General features: G+C 44.5%; 1 protein-coding gene across 1 annotated transcript in view; it reads right to left on the bottom strand.

The window, feature by feature from the left end:
• Window positions 1–102: 102 nt before the first annotated feature.
• The window catches only part of MYO1C (myosin IC), a 46,683-nt gene continuing 28,134 nt past the window's right edge, over window positions 103–18,651 (bottom strand). Inside the window, exons 5-32 of the mRNA XM_086624384.1 lie at window positions 17,768–17,848; window positions 16,810–16,989; window positions 16,482–16,580; window positions 16,114–16,227; window positions 15,518–15,589; window positions 15,100–15,219; window positions 14,788–14,870; window positions 14,022–14,127; window positions 13,557–13,637; window positions 13,070–13,161; window positions 11,867–11,961; window positions 11,601–11,647; window positions 11,236–11,316; window positions 10,947–11,052; window positions 10,362–10,479; window positions 10,025–10,138; window positions 9,767–9,843; window positions 9,516–9,584; window positions 9,018–9,102; window positions 8,582–8,741; window positions 7,743–7,826; window positions 6,120–6,213; window positions 5,962–6,017; window positions 5,356–5,491; window positions 3,770–3,840; window positions 3,208–3,305; window positions 2,860–2,959; window positions 103–1,769 (exon numbers count right to left, since the gene is read on the bottom strand). Of these exons, the coding sequence (XP_086480510.1) occupies window positions 1,743–1,769; window positions 2,860–2,959; window positions 3,208–3,305; window positions 3,770–3,840; window positions 5,356–5,491; window positions 5,962–6,017; window positions 6,120–6,213; window positions 7,743–7,826; window positions 8,582–8,741; window positions 9,018–9,102; window positions 9,516–9,584; window positions 9,767–9,843; window positions 10,025–10,138; window positions 10,362–10,479; window positions 10,947–11,052; window positions 11,236–11,316; window positions 11,601–11,647; window positions 11,867–11,961; window positions 13,070–13,161; window positions 13,557–13,637; window positions 14,022–14,127; window positions 14,788–14,870; window positions 15,100–15,219; window positions 15,518–15,589; window positions 16,114–16,227; window positions 16,482–16,580; window positions 16,810–16,989; window positions 17,768–17,848 (2,646 nt within the window). The 3' untranslated portion in view covers window positions 103–1,742. The remainder of the gene's footprint in view (window positions 1,770–2,859; window positions 2,960–3,207; window positions 3,306–3,769; window positions 3,841–5,355; window positions 5,492–5,961; window positions 6,018–6,119; window positions 6,214–7,742; window positions 7,827–8,581; window positions 8,742–9,017; window positions 9,103–9,515; window positions 9,585–9,766; window positions 9,844–10,024; window positions 10,139–10,361; window positions 10,480–10,946; window positions 11,053–11,235; window positions 11,317–11,600; window positions 11,648–11,866; window positions 11,962–13,069; window positions 13,162–13,556; window positions 13,638–14,021; window positions 14,128–14,787; window positions 14,871–15,099; window positions 15,220–15,517; window positions 15,590–16,113; window positions 16,228–16,481; window positions 16,581–16,809; window positions 16,990–17,767; window positions 17,849–18,651) is intronic.

Below are 18,651 nucleotides of genomic sequence, written 5' to 3'. Positions count from 1 at the left end.
CTCCATCTCCAAAAATAAAGGAATGTGGTGAAGCAGTTTCTACAACAAAGACAAGGTGTGGGGTTTTTTTTGGTAAAAATTTATTTAGCGTAGTCTTGAAGAGGTTATATAATAGCGTATACAGCGTTGTGTATTGTACACACCCGAGCATACGCGGGGGTGTGCTCTCTATGTACCAGAGTGTGTACAGCATTCCAGGCCTGGGGCAGTGTGTGATAACTGCGTCATGTCAGAAACCAAAAAGTAGGAGACCGAGTGGATTGTACGTGAGTGGCAGCGTTTTCTGTTACGGTTTATTCAGGGCTTACTAAAACTGTTGTTACTGCATCGGGATAGAGGTGGAATGTGAGGGATTTCTAAGGCAAGCAGAGTGCCAAACACAGTTTGATGTCTAGAACTTGGAAATGGAAGCTGGAGCTGTGATTTGCAGTCAGCAGGTGTTTGACACATAGCTGTCCACCCTGTGTTGCCATTGGGATTCTTTGTTACATGGCAGTGCTCAGCATCAACCTCTGTGACTTGGGCTGAGGCCAGTCAGTGTTCAGAACGTGTGTCCCTTCTGGCCTTGGGTTAGAACTGAAGTGACACAGCTTGCTTGGGAAGGTGCTTCCAGGCAAGGGTCAGGAATGCCAGCAGTGCTGAACTAGCCCTCTTTTCCCTGTTAAGGCAGTACGAAGAGGCATTTCTAGAAAGATGCTGGACGTCTACTCTGGGAACTCAAATTTCCAGTTACTGCTGAAAACAGGAGGAAAAGCAGTTTTTTCTGAAGGTGCTGCTCTGAGCCTGATGAGCTGTGTGGGGGAAGAGGCAGTGGTGACTCCCAGACAGGTACAAGGTGGAGGGAAAGCTCGTGTGCACATCCTGTGGCCAAGGACTACAGGTTTCATTTCCAGCCTAGAGAGGCGTAGAGAAGTGGTAACCTCTGCAGTTTGTGTAACTTACGTTTTGATTGGATGTGTGGATATGAAAAAGTTACTACGGTATAAAAATATCACTATAGAGCAAGAAATGGACAGGTGACTTCAAAAAAAGGTAAAGAGTCTGTGGATCCAGGTCAGTGAAGAAGTTACATGATGGGTTTCTCAGGTTAATGCCTTATAATAATAAACTAAAACCAACAAACGTTTCAAATCTAAAACATAAAAAGTTTCCACATCAGCTCCATTTCTTGTAGTGCATCTCTCATACTCTGTAAGCTATAAAGTATTTACAGGGTTTTACTCATTTACACAATATGGCTTTAATATATTGTAACACAAAGCATCAAAACGTCTCAGAGCAAAATTCTTCATAAAACATTCTTTCTGAATATAAAGTTTGGCATTTCATTGGTTTGGCTGACAAACCCGCAGTTACTTGTTTTCTGATTGTGCTTTTGGAGGATAAGCACAAATGTTGGTCGTTTCCATGAGGGCTTAAACTAACAGAGCCAGAGCTACCTCTCCCTCGAAGCCCAGCTGGATGTTTCATGAGCCACGGTTCCATGGACACTGCGTTGGACCCACGTGTTTGCCACTAAGGTAGGGAAGAGAAGGCCTCTCTCTTGGAACTTTCATATTAAGACAAGAAAGCAAGATGCATTTTGTGGTTTTTCTGAAAGTGCAGGTCTTTGGTAACAATAAACAAAATGAGCAAAGCGAGGAAGGAGCGGGGTGGATTTTGCTGGGAACAGTGTCCAGCGAATTCTGTAGGGTACAGTCAGACTGATGGAAGAAAAGGTCCTGTAGTGGTGGCATGTTTTATCATCGAGAGTTCAAACGAGGAGCAACCTGCAGGAGAAGAAAGACAAGCTCGAAAGTGTGCTGAAAACAAAGCTGCTGCGACAGTTTTAGCTCGTAAACACCTTTGAAGACTGGCTTGGAGAATGAAGCTGTCATGCCACAGTAGATAAACTGGCTCAGTTCTGAGGATGCCCAGTCTCAGCAGGAACCAGAAGCAGATACTGGCAGGTCAGTAAGTCAGAGCTGAGGCTACAGTGCTCCTGTGCCCCAGTGCCTGTGGGTGATACTGGAAACTTCTCCCTAGGCTCACAGTACCAGATGGCCCTGCTGTGCTAAGGAGGGAGGGGCAATACTGCAAAAGTGTTCCTGGGGATGGTCTGAAAAGGCTGTGGAAAAAAAATTCTGGGATGTGTTTCATAGTCTAAAATGTGGTTTGCTGTTCCTGATAGCAGATAAACCACCTGATCCTCGTTTCAGTGTGCTTATGGAAATGTCATCTTTTTCCTGCGTACAGTCTACAGCCATGGGTAGAGCAAGAGAATCCCTTGGCAGTGCTGCATTTCTGGCTTCGCACAGGATGGGCTCTTTTAGGGAAGAACCCAGGGGGAACACTGGCTGTTCTGAGGCTGTGGTCAGCCTGCAGTAGGACAGGGCAGCAGCTCACTCCTTCAGCTCCAGTGCTGGAAGGGGAATGAGGGCAGTCAGAATATGTTCTGGATTTATTTCCGAATAATCTTTAATCAGAAAATGCATAAATCTGACTATATCTGACTAGCAGGAAGAATACAAGCAATCTAAGAAGGGAAGAGGATTTTTTTTTTTCTTCCTGTGTTTTTTAAATGTCATTCTAAAACTTAATTTGCAACAGAGTATATAGCATTAAAGCCTGTATCTTAGGAAGGAAAAAAAAGTGATTGCTAGGACAATCACTTGATGAGTTTGAGTAAGCCTGGCAGTCGTCAGGACTGCAGGAAGTGCAGTGCACAGCTCCAGCTGGGGAAAGGCTGGTAGAGCAGGGCAGCACACTCAGCAAGGCAGTCATGGGGCCGTCTGCTGCAGGTACGGTTTAATGCCGAAATCGGGGTTGGGATCTCCTGTAAGGGAGCTCCCAGTTCCTCCCAGCCTCGCCTGTACTCACCACTGTTAGATGGCCGTTCTTGGCTTTGGCTATAAGCAGTTCTGATCCCGATATAAAGTCAATGATGCCTTCTTTGCCTTGCCCAACTGTAAATTTTATGCTGGAAAGATAAAAAGGTAAGAACAGATTTGACAAGTGTGTCTGACGTCTCCACTAGCTTAGTTTTACCCTTTTCCTGTGTAAGTGGCTGCTCTGTGCTGATGCTCAGCTGCAATAGATGTGCTTGTTGAAGGAAGTGGAGCCTTAGTGAAGGTGCATTAGGTAGGTTTTGATGCAGAAGCGGAGCTCTCTTCCGAACCAACACAAGAAAACCAAGGCAGCTCCCAAGAGGGGCCCGGCTTCACTCACCTGCCCTGGTTGATGTTGACGTTATTGACTTTGCCTGCCTGCATGGCTGTTTTCGTTAGTGTCTCAATCACATGGTCACTTTGAAGTACGACATCTCCCTGGGATGAAAGAGAGACAGTGGTTCGTGATGGTGTCTTCACAGTGTCAGTATACCAAACTGATTGTGCAGTAATTAACAGGGACAGAACTAGCTCCACAGGTTAGCATGGAAAAACCCTTCTCCAAGCAGACCAGGCTTGGTGGAGATCTCCAGGGCCTCTGTTGCAGGTCACACTGCACCTATGGCAGTTAATGTATTTACAAGGTGGCAGTTAATGTATTTACAAGGTCTCAGTTATGGCTGCAAGGGACAGCACCAGTCCTGTTGGTGAACAAGGCACTGGTGAACTCCATCTGTTAGCACAAGTAAATATTAGTGAAATGCTATTTAGAGCTGGCACAGTTAGTTACATACATGTCACTGTGTGTGCCCTCCCCTCCACCCCAGCTGGATCTTTTCTTCTTTGTGCCTTTAAAATTTTCCTAGAGGTGGTTGGAGAAAATGATGGACAAGTCCCACTACCTTCTGTTTGTTATCCTCGCAGTGCACGTGCAGCACAAACAAGTTGTCGCTCAGGCTGCTGACGGAGATGCCTGCAACAGAGAATGGCCACTTTACACCCAACACAACACTACCAGGACCTGTGCATGTGTTTCAGAACCTCTCCCAGGAACGCAGCAACTGTTGTTCCCCCAGCAAGAAACACGACAGCTGAGAAGTGCACAGAAGCATTGAGGCTGAAGAGGCTGCAGGGTGACAGACAAATCAGCTTCTAACTATGTTCTTCAAGATGGAAAAGAAACTTTCAGATGCCTCTTGTCCATCAGAAGTAGGAAGAATGCCTGTTTACAAACTGTCACGGACACAACAGCTGTTCTGGCCAGATGAGGGACCTATGACCAAAACTGTACTGTTCAGCACCCACTGGACAGGTACTTCATTGGAGCTGAGCAGGTGAACAAGTGGTGTAATTACTGGGGTACTAAAGGAGAGAGACAATTGGAACAACATGGTCAGTGTTGTCTTCCCACCACTGCCAACGTGTGGCAAGACAGGCCGGAGCTGCTGTAGAGCTTGGCTCCAGAAAGTTGTCATTGCTGCGAATTCCTTGCTTTGCCCTGCAGCGAGGCTGGGGGACAGGCTGAACCCACACCCACTTGCAGCATACTGGTCCTTGCAGATCCAGTTCTGAGCCGCTGCAGGTCTCAATGATGCTGCACTGTGTGACTGACCTGGGCTCTGAATTTAGCATCTCTGCTCATGCAGCCAGCAGTGCCTTCTGAGCACACAGTGAGCAAGAGGTTTAGCCTCTCCCAGAAGTTGTTTGTCTTTGCTAAATAAAAAAATCTGCTCCCTGGGTAGGTGGGAGCACTGTGCTGTGCTTCAGGAGCATCTGTTTTCTTCATCGTTTATTCTTGGACTTTGTTTAGTATCTGACACTAGCTACAAACTGCATTAGCTATTTAAATTCAGATAAACATACATCTCTGCCATAATAGCATCTTACGGGAGGCACAGCACCCCCAATTAGTGTTGCCCTTGGAAACCACTTCAGATGGTGACAGTTACAAATGCAGCAGACAGTTGCATCAGGCTGAAATTGAAATGATTAGCACCAAAATTGGCCGTAAAGAGGAATTGTAGCTGAGCTGGAGCTGAGGCTGTGAAGTGAGAGGTTTCAGACACAGCCAGGGAGTGACTACAATGCACCAGACAAGACTCAGCAGTTTTCTCTCTCTGACCAAGTTGCCCCCTCTGAAAGTATCGAGCCCATGTCAGACATAGAGGGCTGAAACCTGTAGCAGCGTCCCCAGCAGCTGCCATGAAATAGTGGTGCAGCTCCCTCTGTGGTAGAGACAGGCCATTGGGAAATGACTTAAGAGGGGGCTTAGGGGAGATAAGAACTGAGTAATTTTTCTGACGTTTTATGGCGTTTAATTTTAGAAAAGCTCAATTTAAGCTTACAGACCTAAAATGCTTGTCACTACCAGATAATTCCATTCTTGTCCAGTACAAAGAGAAATTGGTTACTGTATTACTATTAATTAACTGTAGCCAAGGTGAAGACTGACTGGTGGGTCACACCCCATCTGTGCTACCGTTCTCACCTGTCAGATTGGCATAGTCGATGCGTTGTTTGATTTTGGATTCTTCAGCTATGACGACTGCGTTCTGGGTAAGAAGCAGCTGCCGTGCTCTGGCTTTGTATCCTTTGCGGTCATACTTGATCACAGGAACTGCGTACTGAAATAAGCGTTAACATCAAAATGCAACTTGGTTAACTGTCAGCTACCTTCCCTCTAGCCTGGAGACCCTGCGGGAGGTACCGACCAGTGGTCAGTAAACTGGGACTGGAGACAATCCTTTTGAGTCCTATTGTCAGTCCTGCCACAGACTTCCTTGTTGACCGAGGGCAGTTCTGAACAATAACTTGATGACTACAGCTGTCTGACTGTGGTTCGCTCCGTGTACATTTCCTAGTCACTCCTTTCCAGCCACAACCCTTTCAGTTCTTAACAGACATCATGAAACTTGCCCAAATCTCCAAATGGTATTTCTGAGCTGTCAGCTCTTCCCATGGACTATCTTCTCAGGTATTATGAGCTTAATAAAATGTAAAATTCTTGCTACATTTTCTTCAGATATCTAATCTTGTGATAGTCTTCTGAATAACTCTAGAAGCTTGACAAAAGTATTAGGACAGAATATCTCACCTTAATTGCTTCATTTTCTAAAGCTTGAAGGACTTTAGCATTTATCTCTTCATTACCTGCATTAAAACCAAAGAGGTGGAGTCAGAAAGAGAAATTTCTAGCAAAAGTAGATTAATCTCCCCCCATCCTTTCTATTCAACTTCAAAATCCCTACTCACCAAGGCGAGTGTTGATGAAGAGTCTAGGAACACTCTGAGGGTAATTGTCTTTTTTACCCTTAAAAATCTCACTGGCAATTACTTTTTGTTCCAACTGCAAGGACAAAAGAAGTATTCTTGTTTAGTATAAAATTTCTCCTTAAATAAAAATAGGAATTTGTCTTAAAAGAGGTGTTCCCTTTTTGTGTTTTGTTTTTTTTTGGTTTTTTTAGCAGTTGTCATCTAGTTCTGACTTCCTGAATCATACTAGTCACAAAGTTACACAAAATATTCCATACATAACTTACCTTTTCAACAGCTTATCCTATCCTGAGGGCAGAAATTATTATTTTTTTTTTCTTTTCTCTCCCAAGTGTATTGTATTTCCTGTTTGAATTTATCTGGACATGGCATCTAATCTCTGGGGTTTAATAACGCCCAGGTTTCCGAAGTCTCGGAATTCTCCCACTATATAGGCTTCAAGGGTGGGTGGGGTGCCCGCTTCCATGATTAGTCACCCTAATCCTCTGGTCCCTTTCAGAGCAGCGGTATTCCAGGATACAGTCACCTCACACGGTAAATATGACCTATGCTCTTAGCTCCTAACTTGCGCTCCTTCAGAGTAAGAACGAAACCAGTGACTGAGGAAACAGGAAAGCCTCTGGTTTGTTTAGGGCAAATGCATGGTTAGGGGTGCTACTGCGCAGTATAAAGTACCTGAGAGGATTTACAGGTAAAAACGTGGATAAAAGATAACGCATTAGTAGCAAGTCTGGTTTGCTGGCAAAAAGAAAGTGTTCTGAGTTTCCACTTCCAGCTTAGTAATGGCTGGTATTAATCCTGTGTCCTTAATCACAGGCTCAGCCGCTAACTAATCTACAGCCTTTCATTCCATGTGTTAATACTTCGGAGGCCTCCATAAGCAGTATGATATTCTGTGCAATTAAAAAAAAAAAAGCTTAATGGCAACTATTACTACCATCTCGTAACAGCTACATCTAAACTTCAATGTATACATTCTCTATTACATCCTTTTACTGAGCTTTTTTGAATGGAAAAAAAAAAAAAATTCCTCCCCTCTACCTTTCCATGACTAAGATGAATCAAATCTCAGTATCATTTTTATTATTTTGAGCTAGAACAGCAGCTGCAACGGTTCAGGTAACTTCTCTGTTTGGAAAATGACTGGGTTTGTGTCTGCAGAATTCTTGCTCTCTACTTTATATGGCACAACCAGAATAAATAGAGCTGCTTACGGTTTTATCTTCCATGGGAATAACAGGGCCTTTCAGTATGGGAATTAGATAGATAAACAGTGGTGCATATCTAAACAGTATCTATTGAAACATATAATGTAATGGTTTTTCTTTTTATGCATGTTCTGGTCTCTTAGTGTTTGTCTCTAACCTAAAAAAAAATAAATCATTAAGTTTTGTGGAACTGTTAACCAACTACTGAAGAACGCAGTGACTGAAGAGTTCCTCCAACTCCCCCCTGCTTCCGTGACTCCCTCTGTTGTAGTACCCTCGTCCCTCCCATCCAGCTGTTCCCCTCCTTCATTTCCTGCACTAAATCATGCTGAGAACCCCTCTTGTTCTTGGGACATCAGCGTAGTTGGTGAAATAACACAAAGTTGTCTCGTACCTGCTGCTTCCACTCGGGGCTGATTCTCTTGCAGTAGGTCCAGACCATGTTCTGCATACAAAGCTGTCGCAGGAGCTGGGATGCCTGAAGAACGAATCGCCCAATAAATGAAAACAGCTCAAAATTACTGACAAACCCACTCCAACAGCGAGGACAAATGGGAAGCAACCTCACGAAACGCACTGCTGAATTAAAATACTGTTTCGTGACTGAGAGTCACTTTTAAAATTAAATAATAGGAAGTTTGTTTTCCACCCTTCTAAGAGAGTTTGCCCTGCAACATTCTCCAGCTACTTCAGAATGGATACCAGGAGCACTCCACACTGCTCTGCCCTCCCTCGCTTCCAGCTGTACCTGCAATCCAAACAAGCAAGCACCTTTGGAGAAGTGGGACTTTCTGCACTATTTTGTTTTGATCAGATAAAAAAAGCAACTCTGCCAGATGCAGAATAATAATGGCAATAGAGGAAGTTTAGGATGTTCTTCACAGGCAACCAACCACCTCGTCAATGCAGTCAGTTTGACTGTCCAGAGGGAACTTAATTTGTTCAGAGAAGAGGGGAAGAAAATTTCAGAAGCAGATGAGAAAAACAGTAGAAAGTGGTGTTGCAACAGCACCACGCTCTCAAGAACTTCCAATACTATAGCTCTGATAGATTTAAAAGCTTTACACCCATGTGATGACATTTGGATTAATTCTACCAGTGGAACTTGAGCAAGAACCCAGTCTCATAGCAGGAGGGGCCCCTCAGGCATGTGGTGGCCCATGGTCTTCGCTACCACCATTAGTCTCCTTCATCCACATGTCCTTCACCTGACCCTGGTGCAGTTGTGCTCACCTCACAGAGTGACGGAGGAGGAGTCGGCCACGATTTGTCCAAAACATTTTTTGGTAAATTACGCTTGAGGTTCATCAGGAAGGAGAAGCGGATGTAATCAAGGAAATACTCATTCTCTTGGCAGCGAGGGTGGTTCCGGTAAATAAAGCCTTTAATGAACCTGAGGAAGAAGAAAATTTTATTAGAAAATTGGAAAAGTGATCAAAATTGTGATATTTAGAGGTCTCTTCCAATCCAACCCTTTCCTGGGCTTTATGGAATAGTTGTTCCATAATTCTTTTAATAAAAATTCTTTTATTAAAAATTAATTCTTTTATTAAAATTAATTCTTTTATTAAAAAAACTCTGATACTGTCATGACAAGGACGTTTATTCTTATCATCTTACTGTTGAGAAATAAGTACCCAGTTGACGGTGGGGGTTATTCTTTACGCACCTTCTGATGGTCTCTACTGCCCACTTCTTCTTGGCAGCTTTTCGGCGTCCCAAGGTTCCCCGCCACCAGGACTGGATGGCTATTGCTAAAAATAACACAAAGATATTGCACTAAGTGAGCTCCTTCGTACCAGTATCGACTCCCTACAAAACTGGCTCGGGAAAGCCCGCTCTCAGACAGCCCTCGAAGCGGCACATGGGGAAGAATCTACTTGAGGTTCTTAGCAATATGATATAATGGATAAATGGCAATAAAAACCATCGGCAGATGGGAACTGCTGCTCGGGGGCTGCTGTCTGAACGTGAATTGAGGCCACTTCTCTTGCTCCGAGTCTCACAGACCAAAGGTGGAAGGACTGCGTGCCACACCATCTTCCATTCTACTTCCAGCAAGGCTTTGGGAGTGTTCCTTCTTGCACATTAAATTCAAGTCACCTCTGACTACGACGGCCACTTCCAACCACGCGGTTCCCCAGCCACCCCTCCCTCTGTCTCATACCTGAGTGTTTCATGTGCAGGAATTTCTTTCGACGGTAGAAACCTCTCCACGTCGCCTGCATTTTTGTTGCTGAAATTGCAAGAAAACCAGCAATGTGAAATTGTGGCCAAGCAGATTTTAGTAGGAAAAGGGTCAACTTTTTACAAAAAAAAAAAAAAAAATAAATATATATATATCTACCAGTGCCCCCAACCAAACAGAAAAATAAATAATAAACTGCCCATGAAGCTCCTGCAGTGTGTGTGACTCACCCAGACTCTGCTTCCTCACTTCCAGAGCATCTTCCGTTGCAAACAAGGTCTTGGGAAAGCGGATAAAAATCTTTGTTCTAGAAATAGAAATGCAGAATTATGTTGAATATGCCAGAGAAGTTTGCTTCCTGGCCTTAGCATCCCCTTTGGGATCTCTAATCTCTTCCTCACGCATTAGCCAGACAAGCCTTATCTAAGCTCAGTGACATGGACGTCCAGTGATTCATAGTCTCAAGTTAAGAAAACAGAAGAACTGACCGTCCCATTTTGTACTCTTCCTGTTTGTAGCCCAGATGCTTCACCAGCACAGCCACGCCATCGTGGGGCCGGCCGTCCCACGTAGGCCACGTTTCCGGACAAAGTGATTTGTACCTGTAAATTGACAGCAGAAGAAACCCTGGGGAGAGAATTCCAACCCAAACAGGGCAATGGGAAGAGAGAGCGGGCACACTTCTCAGTCCCTCGGGAAAATAAGTGTTTCAGGTGTAAGAGCTGCCTCTTTGCAGTTCAGAACAGCTCCGCAGCCTCAAACATCTGTGGGACCGAGACCAGGGGGAGGGAGCAGCAGGGAGCGAGAAGTCCAAGGTAACCCTACCTCTGCAGGAAAACTTCGTATTTTCTTCGATATGCAAAGCCGGCTCTGCGCACTCGGAGGTTCTCCATCAACCCCAGGTATTTCACTTGGTGTCGGATTAGAACTTCATCAAATCGATCTTGAGAGAGCACGACAAGAGAGAAACGTGATTACTGCGTAGCTGTCCCGTCATGGAGAAGGGGAATGCTCAGTTCTTGGTTATATCTCAAACAGTTACCTGCAACCTCTAACCCATCCTCTCATGGTGCAAGTCCCACACAACTCACTTTTTGTCTCCTGTCTTCCCCCCCTTTTAATGTACATTTAGAGTTAGTTCTAAAAAGAAGTTCTCCTTTATGATGTTTTGTGCGTACGGGAGAATAAAGGTCATTAAAAGGCACTCCACCCAAGACCAGTGCTCCCATTCTGATTCCTGGCTGCTGGTACTGCCACCACCTCCCTACAAGCAGCTCTGGCACAGACCCAAAATGAAAAAGTCATGCAGGACTTCTTCACTCGAGTTCCTTTCTGTACCCCACTGACTGGGATCTAGTGCTCCATACATAGCTGTCACAGAAAAAAGAGTAAGAGTCACCAGGGTCATACCAGCCTGTTTGGCATCGTTAGGTTTAATGCAACGAATGTAGGAGGGTTCTTTGGACATCAGAATTTCCATGAGTTTGGAGAGGCTGTTTTTAAACTGAGTTGCTGCCTGAGATAAAAGAAAGAAAAGCGTGTATGAAGCGATGACTTACAGCGAGTGCGTGTGACTGCGGAACAAACAGTCTCCCCGCTTTAAATGCGAGAGGCTTGCGGTTAGATTACCGTGTCAGACAGGACATGTCTCTTAAAAAGAGGCAACAGGCCCACGTTCATCCAGCTCCGGTGTTCTTACCGTCTCAGGTCGCTTTTTGTCTGTCAGCTCTGTCCTGTCAAAGCACTGATTTATGATGGGATTCTCCGAGTTGCACATGGTCTGCAGAGAGAGACGTGTTCAGAGATAAAGTACAGAGTATTCTTCAGAGAACTATTACAGAAACATGGGACAAAACTGTTTTGTTTGGGTTTTTTTGTTTTGTTTTGCGTTTTAATAGTAATATGAACTTTGAGCACCTCAGCTTGTCATTTCACAGCGCAGCCCAATGGACACACATTCTCCAGGTGGTGTCTAGAATAATCTTTTCCCTCAGGTGCCACCCCGTGTTAAACCTGACTCCTTGTTCTGCTGAGTAATCGGAAACGTCCTCTGTCCACACTCACCTCCTTCAGGTTCCGAAAGAGAAGGTCATTGTTTTTATCGAGAAAACCTGGAAGAAAAAGAAACCGCTCAGGCTGCCACCGCTGTTCCACAGGAACTTCACAACACGTCAGGAATTTGAGATGGGAAATTAATCTGGTTAATCAAATTATATGTGGACATACTCTATGCCCAGGTTTTCTATGTAGTGAAGCTGTTTTAATCCAAAGGGAGAGGAGGGGAGGAGGACAGAAGAGTGAGAGACTGCGGAGACGACACGCACACTTACCTGCAACACTGTAGGTGACCTCTCCAGCATAGTGCAAAAGCCGAAACTCCTCCCGCCCCAGTGACTTGCGAGTCTTCTGGTCAGCGAGCTTGTGCCTGGGGAGAACGTGAGGAAGCTTCATGAGAAACAAACATCTGCTTCGTTAGGGGGCTTCACTTCAAAAAGCACTATGGCATTTGATCCCGGAGTGGGACTGTGTGAACAGAAAAATCTGACTTGCTGATTTTCAAGATCAGAAGTAAATGAAGAGTTATCAACCAGCAAATCATAAAAATGTCATAAAACGTATTTATGTTTATTTCCAATGGATGAACTTTCAGCTTCCTGCTGAGGTTGCAAAGTGGTTCCGTGTGCACATGAAATTATAGTCAAGGCAGGAGGCAAGAGGGCAGTGAAGACGCTGGCAGCAGGCTGGCATACTCATGAGATGCCAGACAAATCCTAATCTGAGCAGAAGCAGAATGGTCAGTAAATAAAAATGACACTCGGAGCCCCAAAACTGAAATAACAACCTGAAAGGTGAGACATGGAATTCACACCCACTAAACTGGAGCAGCGGCAACCCGGATACGTTACGGAAGCCAAAGCCGGCTATCGGTACCGTCCGGGAAGCAGATGGGCACAAGGTGACCCAGTGCCATGCAAACCTCTCGACTGCAGAAGCGCTAACGCTGCTTACATCATTCTAATGCACGTACACCTCTCAATACTCTTTTTACTGGTAAAATTCTGCTCCATGTTCTATTATTCCCAGGCCTGACAGTGCTGGGGAACGACCTGGCCTAATACTCCAAACCAGAGAGTTTGTCACACCTGGAGTATTGGGCCAGCGTCTTGGAAGATTCAAGAAGCTGCAAGCCTGCAAATTCCTCGGACATACTAGCAGTAGGATGCCAGGAAGAGATGGGTGAAGAGGCAAGTCAGTAACAAGAGTTTTGTTGCTCCTGTTGTGTTCTCAAGCGGAGTCTTGAGAGGAGCCACGCCGTTGGTGTTGACAGCTCACTGTGTATTATCTTAACTCACAATCTAGTCTCTTTGCAAAAGAAAACACAATCATCTTCTATGTGGGACTCGGTATAAGTAGGATGCTACTGCTATACACACCGTGAATTTTCATGGTCTCTAGGAATAATTAAAGCTCCAGGCTCTGTCACGCACTTGGATCCTATCCCTCTAACTGCCCTCCGCAATGCCAACACTCACGTGAGAAAATGAGGGTGGTTCTTCACGGTTTCCTCCAGTTTCTCCAAGAATGTTGTATCTGTGGCATCCCCAGGTCTCAGACACTCTTCATCCTACGAACACGGGCATTCTAGTGCTGATTTCTCACCGTGCTTCTCAGCGCACAGCCCAGCTCTAATTCCACCTCACTGAAACACTGCCCCAGTTTGACCCCTTGGCCACTTAACAGGTAGGCCAGCTCCTAGTGCCACAAATGAAGAATTATTGAGCTGAAAAGGAAAACTCTTTCCTCTCTCCAGACTGCCTGGCTTGGAAGCTTCTTTCCTGAGAGCAGATGAAGGTGAGACAACACGACTCTTAATGGTGTCACTGTTCAGTGTATCGTAGCTCTTTCCACCTGCCCAAATAATCCTAATATAAGCTTAGATCTCTCTTTTCCTGTGGTCTTTCCCTTGTTTTCCACTACACTGTCCCAAAATTTTAATTTAATAAAGTGTTGTCAACTCACCAGAATAGAAATGATGCCTTTGAACTTCTCTTCCACCAAATCACAAATGATTTTGTTATTGAAATACTGAACTGGTTCCCACTACAAAGACAAGAAATCACACTTGGGTGAAAACAATTCTAGATTTGAAAAAAATATGAAAATTTCAGAACATTTCAGACAGCACCTTATTTAAATAATCTTTCTGTCAAATTTGAAACAAAGCTTTTTCACTCATCAAACTTGTTTTCCTGACATTTCCTTTAAAAAGCATTATCTTCTACCAGTAAAAGATCAGAATGGCATTACTCACTTCTAGCTGTATCGCACAGAGTTACCAAAGTGTTTTGAAAAGAAAGGAGAAAGGAAAGTTCTTTAATTCATTTACTTTAGAGACCATTATCAGCAGCTCCTTTTCTAATCTATCCTCTGACCTGCAGGAGATGCTACACAGGAGACAGTGGAAGTGATGATATTGGCTCTTACCGCTATGCCTTCTGACTCGTATTCCTCTTGCTCCGACTTTAATGTGAGCTCTATGAAGAGCTGCTGCAATTTTTCATTACAATAATTAATACAAAACTGCTCAAAGCTGTGAACAAAAATCAGAAAAACAATCACTAACACTGTACCACAAGTAAAAGAAGCTACCATCAGTGGGCAGCAGCATGAATACATCTCTGTGTAAATCAAGCAGATTTTGTGAAACGTTTATTTCCTGAATGTATAAATTTATATTACTTTGTGGATCTCATGAAAGAGTTCCAGAAGGAGAGAAAAATGGGTATGAAGGATGGAACAAAAAGGAACACAAAAACTTTTAAGAGCAGCCCAATAACACTGCAAATGTGAGAGTGTCTGTTGCTATCTGAGTCAGGTCCCAGACTTCAATACAGTCAGAGTTTTCCAGCTGTTTTTTCCCCCATGGGAAAATGCCACAACAGCCACCGCTGTGCCAGAGAGCTGGACAAAGGCATAGTTCAAGGTATCACATGGATATGCCCCAAAAAGACAACAGTCTCTTTAAAGTACCAGGAACATTAACGGTGCTAAATGCTAAGCATTAGCTGGATGCCCCGTGCTAGAAGCCCTGTGATTATCAGTTATTCAACTGATTTCCTAAAATTGAAAGGCCATCTTAGTAAGAATCACAGATGGAATAACGTCTTGTTTCACATCAGAGAGAAAACACTGTAACGAATGCAGTCATGCAGAGTTTACTCAAAACTCAAAGACACTGATTGAAACAAACCTGTTGTGCTGGAAAACCTCAAATCCATAGATATCAAGCAATCCTAGAACTGTTGTACTTCTCCAGCCCGGAAACTCTCCTTCCTGCAATAGGGCAAAAACGGAATGTTGGTAGGTACTCACAGCTACGATCCATCGCAGGATCTTACCCATTTAGTTCCAGCATTTACTCCTTACCCTCTTCTTAACGGAAAACAAATTAATTTAGAAATCACTGTACAGCACGGAACTTAGCATTTCTCTGCTTTGCAGCTAAAAGATTCAAAAATTCCTTTCATGCTTGATTGGATCAACAAACAAAAGGTTCACTTACCTTGTAAGCAAGAGACTTGTTAACCTTGTTCACCAGCCAGGAGAAAGTGCGTCCGTATATTGCCTTAGCAAGCGCATCCCTGGCGTAGGCTGCCTGCTCCAGGTTCAGAGGACTGATGAGCTGCGTGCAGAAGGAGGAAAAAAAAAAGCCATTTGACAGCTGTTCCATGGAAGGATTACGTTTCCCCGGTGCATTGTGAACAAGCAGCCACTCAATGGCATCCTGACTGGGCTCGGCTCACACCACGGTCTCCCAGCCACAGAGGCTGCAAGTCACCGTGGGGCTGTGGGACTCCTGCAGCGACAACCTCCTTTGGCAAGTGGGAGTGAACTCTCCATTTCTGGCGAGAGAGCTGACGGTGTGTGGCTAGCTTCATTTCATTCCCTGGGCCTCCCAGGTCCCCAGTTCACGTTCTTACCTCCTCCCCTTTTGCTATGATCTTCTTGTGGATCAATGCATCTCGAAGAACAGAGCCCTCAACTGCTAGAAGCTGTAAAGTGAAGAATATTAAATTAATTTATGAAGCAGTACGTTCCATTTATCAGTGAAGAGATCAGAAAGTCTAGTCCTCAAAAGCACAATGAAGTGAAACAACCCTTTATTTTCTCATTTACGCGGCAAGATTTCTGGCAACGTCAATCCTTCCCTTTCCTCCCGCACACCGCCTCCTTTCTGGCGGTGATATGACCTAACAAATAAATGGCTTGATTGTTCTGGCACAAAGAACTGACAAAGCAAAGCCACCAGGGTTGTTCTTTCTTTAAAACTCTTCTCTGGAGTAGGTCTATTCCCATCCCACGGCCTGAAGGCAAAAATCTGAAGTCAGTGACGGACTAAGTGATAAACAGAGATGTCATCAATTAAAGTGTTTTATATATTTGCATTTTATTTAGGTCAAATAAAAGTAAATCTATGAAAACTTGTAAACCATATTCTAAAATGATACGATGATACCAACTTCAAAATAAGGAAATTAATCTCTAGCGTACCATATCTCTAAATGGTGATACTCACCCTCGCCAGGTATTTAATCTGATTCTCTGTAGTGACCTGAGCATTTCCTTGCTCATCGGCAGCAAACTGCACGTTCCCCAGGTGCAGAACGCTGGCCACGATGCTCAGCAAATCCTAGGATGGAACAACAGGCAGAAACCAGGATGAGGAAATAAACACACAGTGAGAAAAGGCAGCGAGATTTTTGTGTTTATTAACATTTTATGAGAATGTGGGGTTTTTTGTTTTGTTTTTTTTTTCTCCCCCACAGGATTTTTGCAGAGAATACATCCATTCTGAAGACTGCGTTTGGTCAGAAATAACAAATCAAAGCAGAAAAAATTCCTTCAGAGTAGGACAATCAGCTGTGCTGTTAAAACATGTCTTACCTCCACCTCGTTGTCATTGAAGCTTATAATGGACAGAGCTCTTCGCACAATCTTCCAATCATTTTTATCATTTATGGAACTGACCCTTGCACAGTGACCCTAAAAAGACACAGTTTCATATAATATATGATATAATATACTTCACATAAGTAAATAATTGTGAAAGATACACTAACTCATGCTCAGTGCACTTCTGCCATGTGTTTCCTTTCATAGCACTCATCTCAGTATTATTTTTTTAAGTAAGGGAAGGAAACTACAAAGTCAACTGACAACGTATCAGTCCTATGACATAAAACTATGACAAGAATTACTAGCTAATGCACACCTTTACTAAATAGTGATACTGCTGTGGGTTCTTCTCGAGGCCCAGTCTTCGCAGTAAGTCCTCCTCCCCTCCTTCTAGCAGCTGGTAGAAAATGTGGAAGTTCCTCTCTCCATGATTCTGGTGCACAACTCGGGATTTCTCCAGGAGGTAGTTCAAGATGTGGCCCCCAACAGGAGCCCCCTAAATCAAACCAGGTACATTGAAACAGTTCATCAACATAGAGGAAAACGTTTCTGCTTCTCGGTGATGGAGGCAAAGACAAATGCATTCAAAATGACAGCCTACAAAGAGACGGAAAATTATCTGTCATTTTGTATCACAATCTCTGTTTCAGCTAAAACAGTGGCAATTTCAGTTTCCCCGTGGATGCAAAACGAGCTATCGAATGAAAATAACACGCTATTATACAGATCATGGCTACAGTGCATACCGAATGGGATCTTGGCTTGTGTAAAATTCCTCCTCAGAAGGAACTCAACACAAAGGAAAAGCAATAAAACTGTGAGAGTGGAGGGATTCCATATTGAGAGGTTGAAAAGACTGCAGTATGCTGAGCTGCTGAGTTCTTGCACTGCGTTCATCTTCACAGTGCGGGGGGATCCGGATCAGAACCGGAATCGAAACAAACACTGTGCAAAGTTACACAGGACAGAGATTATCTTCAGATCACAGTGGGCTTGTGTGGCTTTATTTTGGGAGAACCCATTTGCATGGCACACACATACCTTCGAAATAAGAGGATTTAATCTCACTGTCTCTTTATGTAGAGAAGGAAGAAAGGAAAGTGTGGTCTGTAATACCCTCTGGAACCAAACTTTGCTACCGGACTCTGCTTACACCGTCACCAAGGGAATGCAAAACAGTCGCTCCACACGCACATCAGTACAAGAAAGCACAGGCAACAGTCCCCAGCTACAACAGGGACCAGTTCTGACGTGTAAAACAGATTTTAAGTTACCCTGTAATCAAACTGCACATCCATGTATTTCCCAAACCGGCTGGAGTTGTCATTCCGAAGCGTTTTTGCATTTCCAAAGGCCTGAAATTAAAACGATTAGAGAAAAACTAATAAGTATCAAGTAAGATTATTTACAAACACTTGGGTGAAGCTGCTGGTTGTTTATTTCCTGCTGCTAAAGCCAAAGTTTTTCCTTTTTGCAAGGGGAACCAAGAAGGAAACGGATCACTCCCCAAATTCTAACACTGATCTTTACACCCAGCGTAAGCACCGCAGACGGAGCGTGCCTCTGAAAACAATTCCACCCCCTCCACAAGCCAGCTCACTGCTGGCAACATATGCCACGTCTGGCAGTCTTTTCAAAGCTTCCTCCTTCATCACAGCTATTTGCTTACCATCACCCCCAGCTCCGCTCACAGCGGGCACTGCCCGAACAGGCCTGGCCCTGCCAGGCTTTCCCTCCTGGGGACACACCTTTCCAGCACGTATTTGAGCACGGAGCGGAAATATCAAAGGGAACTACAAAGACAGCTCAGCACTGGGCACTAGAGGACACCACAGCACTAGAAAACGCACCCACAAACACATTTCTCAGAGGGCACCGCTGCCCACCGCGATGCGTCCGCTTCTGGCTTTGCCAACTTATGCAGCGCATCAGAGCTCTTCCCGTGCCAAGCGCCTCTCCCTCCCTGTAGCCTGGCCGCTCCAGAATTGCTCCTCATGGACTGGAAAGGGCCAAGTGAGCTCAGCAGCAGACGGCCATTTCTTTGGCTCGGAACCAGACCGGGATTCCCCTGTGTGCAGCGCAAACGATCTGCCCACATGCGGCGAACCAGCGTTCCCAGGATGCGCTGTCTGCTCCGCACAGACAGCTCAGTCGTGCC

Source organism: Tauraco erythrolophus, chromosome 21 (genome assembly GCF_009769465.1).
Source record: "Tauraco erythrolophus isolate bTauEry1 chromosome 21, bTauEry1.pri, whole genome shotgun sequence".
NCBI lineage: Eukaryota > Metazoa > Chordata > Aves > Musophagiformes > Musophagidae > Tauraco > Tauraco erythrolophus.
The sequence above is the reverse complement of the archived record's forward strand: the minus strand, read 5'-3'. Positions and strand labels throughout refer to the sequence as shown.